Below are 4,165 nucleotides of genomic sequence, written 5' to 3'. Positions count from 1 at the left end.
ACCCCTCACTGACAGGAGCCCTGATATATATATATTATACTAATTACTAATAATAATTATCGCTAATAACTACTTCTACTACTACTAATGATACTCTCTGGAGGAGTACTAACACATGTAGTTTTAATAATGAATGTCCATATTTATTTAACAATAAATTAATAATGATTATTAGTATTATTATTGATCGACACCAGCTCTCCGTCTGTTTCATTAGAAATTCAAACGGTCTCCAACCAATGAACTTCAGACATTGCAGTGATGTCAAAGACAGGGGGAGGGGTCAAGAGGTCACATTAATCTGGTCTGGCAGATCACAGCTGACCTCACGTGTCAGAGGTCAAACCAATTGTCAGTAGCCAATGAGGCCTGACCCCAGTCTCTGTGGAAATGGCCACTTGGGACGTAATTGTACCTGACCCCCCATTTACCCGGGACAGCCAGGTTACCATGGAGACCATTCAGACAGGTGAAGGACAGGAAGTGGAATAAAGTGCAGGTCAGAGTAAGGTCACAGCTTTGATCCTGTTGATTAATCGATTTATTAGATATCAGAAGATACAGCAGGGTCACAATATCCACTCCACCTTTCATTTATTCAAGTGTCTGGGTAGCCAAAACAAGCGCTCCTCATCTCACTAAAACAGATTTTAAATTAGATTTTAATCTGATGTTATTATAAATTATAAATATAAATATTTACAAAAAAATTGAAATCATTTCAATTCACACACACACACACACACACACAGGCACAATGATGAAGATGAGTTCAGGGAAAAGGAGGAAGAGGAGCAGTTTGTGTTTCATCCTGAGTATTTTCCTCTACACAGACCTACAGGAACTATCTAACCTATGGTTACTATGGTTACTGCGGTAACTATGGTTACTGTTAGTACTACTGACCTCTATCTAACCCCAAACTCTTATTTAAGATTTACAACTGTGCAAATGTGCACAACAACAATTACAATTTATGATAAATATATATTTCTTTTACTGTTCTGTGTCCGTCTCATGGAAAGTGCAAATATTCAAAGTACAAAAGCATATCATCAGCATATTAAAGATAAAGTCCTGGAGTGTCTGTATGCATTCATTATAAACAATTAATTATATTATTTTGTTTTTTAATAGATAATGATGAATATGAATCCCCAGAATTTGTTACAATTGTTATAATGAATACATTTGTTATAGCGCCCCCTGATGTTCAGCTGGTATTTGTTCTTTAGTGCAACAGAACAAGATGAATATTTCCAGTTGGTCAGAGCGCCCCCTGGTGGCAGCTCTCTTTGTGATGCATTCAGGACTTGTGGACTGGTGGAGCTCTGGAAGAGTTCTGTTTTTTGCAGACTTTTTTGTTTGACTGTTTAAGTGTCCTGATTGAAATAAATATGATTATTGAAGTAAATGTGGTTAATGAAGTACATGTTGAACAAAATATTCTGATTGTAGATAATCAATGATGATCAATGCTCAGGGACTTCATCCAGAGTTCTTTACTGTTTGAGATAATTACTGCCATCTACTGTGTGTCTGTGTGTGTGTGTGTGTGTGTGTGTGTGTGCTGTTAGCTCTGTTAAACAGGAAAAAGCTGGTGATCAATATTACAATATACACAAATATAGCTCATCAATAACACTAATCAATAAATAAACTTGATTATATGAACACAGTCCAGCTGCCTGATGTCACAAGAGTCTGTGACCCTGTGGAAGCAGCTGATTGGTCGAGTCCAGTGATTGGTGATTGGAAGAGGGGCAGGGCCTTGCAGACTCTCCACTTACAGGTCTCCATCTGATTGGCTCCACAAATCTGTGTCCTGCACTGTGATTGGCTGGTCTGAACTGATCCACTGGTTGGTTAAATCTGGTCCTGATGCAGAATAAAGCATCTGACTGGAATGAAACCACGAACTGTAGTTGGATAAGTTAGATCCAACAGAGACTCTGTCTGTCAGTCAGTCAGTCAGTCAGTCAGTCAGAGGTTGGAGGACTGTTTGATGCTGTGGAAGGACACTCTGCTCGGTGAGGTTGGAAGTGATGTAGCGCGCACCGCCCGGCTTCGGAAGGAGTGACGGTCCTGCCAACGAATCCAACGCTTCCTGACCGCAGAGCGCACCTGCAGACAGACAGACAGACAGACAGACAGGTTGAGACACTAAAGTATGTTGGTGTGAGTCTGCATTGACTGCACTTATACAGCACTTCTCAGTACAGGTCACATTCACCCATTCACACACATTCATTGACTGTTTGGGGTTCAGTATCTTGCTCAAGAACACTTCAACATGCAGCGAGAGGAGCCAGGAATCGAACCGCCAACCTTCTGATTAGTGAACAACTTACTCTAGCTCCTGAGACACAACCAGTTTAAAGATTAGTGTTGGGCAGGAGGGCATTACCAGTTATAATAATACAGTAATGTTAAGTAACTAGTAGTTTAACTAATTACTAATAAAAGTAATAATATTACAGTTACCTTCTAATTAAAGTTATTAGTTACACTACTTTTGTTGTCTCCTCCTACTGATCTGAAATCCAGCAATTAATCACATCCTTAGATTCACTTTTGTAATCATGGAGGAAACTAGTTTGGAAGATGGAAACATTCAGGAGCTGGTATATTCCATTACTTTGATTTTAACAATCAAAACTGGATTTTAATTATCATCAGTGTCAATTTTGTGCAGAAAGGACACTATGTGAAGCATAGCTAAAAAGTAATGTGTAAGTAATATTATATTCGAAAAGAGTAATGAGTAACTAGTCCAACACTGATAAAGATAATTAAAAATAATAACAGCAAAATGGGTCCGAGTTTAGAAACGTGTGGAACACCACAGACACAAAGGTGGAAGAATAGATAATAGTAGAACAGAAGCGACAATTACCTCACTGTTGAGAAAACAGTAGAAAACTGAGACAAAAAAACCCTGTAGAGACAGACAGAGGAAGAGTGTTAGCTGCTAACTGTGCTAAAACTAATTAGCTTAGCTCAGATTCAGGTTAGAGTTTAGGGCGAATTTTAGGGCCACTTGGAAAGGTCAACAGAGATCAGACGAACCTGGAAGGACTCCAGAATGGAGTTGAAGTAGATGAAGACAATCTGAGCAACTTCGTCTTCTCCTCCAGGATTCACAAAGAACAACATGTAGGTGATTCCTAACAGAGGCAGCAGCACCAGAGTCGCCTTCACTGCCTTCCTACAGAAACAACACATATATCACAACAACAGGATTCAACCTCACTGTCTACAACATGTGACTGACAGCACAGTCAGTGGACTGGATGCTTCTCTTAATACCAAATACCAGCAGGTACAAATGGGATTCACATGGGATGTACATCCAAATTACTATTGATTGATTCTGATTGGCTGCAGGGTGGGAACTAATTCCGGATAATGGACACCCCTAACCCTAAACCTCAGCTCGTATGCCTTTGATGTCTTAGTAAGTCTAACTGTATCCAACTGCATGTACATCTGCAGGTCTGATGTTTTATTAAGTCTAACACTGACTTATTTTCATACTGATAACAAATAATATCACACAAGGAAAGCACAAATTGTACAAACTAAGTTAAAAAAGAAACTGCGAGGGGGTAAAGGTAAGTGTTACTGGTCTGCAAGAGACAGTGGTCTGTAATGATGCTGTATTCCATAATTCATCGTCACACTAAGGATTCAGTTCAGTGCAGATAACCTGCAGGTCTCCACAGAGCCTCCGACATGGTATCTGGACTGTTACAAAGAGTTACATCCTTCCAGCTGTACTCTCTCTGTAGTCCTGACTTTGTAGTTGGTTAGTTGTGTTGTTACATGTTTGTTCACCTGTTTAAAGGTACTTCTGTATTGTACTGTGAAGTAACTCGTACCTGTACTGGATGGTCTCTGAGGTGGTAGACGCCCTCAGTTTGGTCATCAGGATCCGAACAATGTTGAACAGGAAGACAAAGTTAATCTGAGGAGAAGAAGAGATTGGTGTGACTGACACTGGCTACCAGCAGTCTCTTTCTAAAATCAATTCAATTCATTTCAATTAAATTTTATTTGTATAGCGCCAATTCATAACATAAGTTATCTCAGGACAGATTTCAAATAGAGCAGGTCTACACTGAAATCCTTATAACATTTAAAGAGACCCAACAGTACCACCATG

The 4,165-nt window shown here is 39.5% G+C and overlaps 1 protein-coding gene across 1 annotated transcript in view; it reads right to left on the bottom strand.

Annotated features, from left to right (window-relative positions):
- Nucleotides 1–733: 733 nt before the first annotated feature.
- The window catches only part of LOC118337255 (corticotropin-releasing factor receptor 1-like), a gene marked incomplete at its 5' end in the record, with an annotated part of 8,301 nt that continues 4,869 nt past the window's right edge, over nucleotides 734–4,165 (bottom strand). The window contains 4 exon segments of the mRNA XM_035674192.1: nucleotides 734–2,124; nucleotides 2,897–2,938; nucleotides 3,070–3,208; nucleotides 3,882–3,967. Coding sequence (XP_035530085.1) covers nucleotides 1,984–2,124; nucleotides 2,897–2,938; nucleotides 3,070–3,208; nucleotides 3,882–3,967 — 408 coding nt within the window.

This window comes from Morone saxatilis, unplaced genomic scaffold, assembly GCF_004916995.1.
Source record: "Morone saxatilis isolate NCDOM2014 unplaced genomic scaffold, NCSU_SB_2.0 Contig3, whole genome shotgun sequence".
Classification (NCBI taxonomy): domain Eukaryota; kingdom Metazoa; phylum Chordata; class Actinopteri; family Moronidae; genus Morone; species Morone saxatilis.
This window is presented reverse-complemented; position numbering and strand designations above follow the sequence as displayed.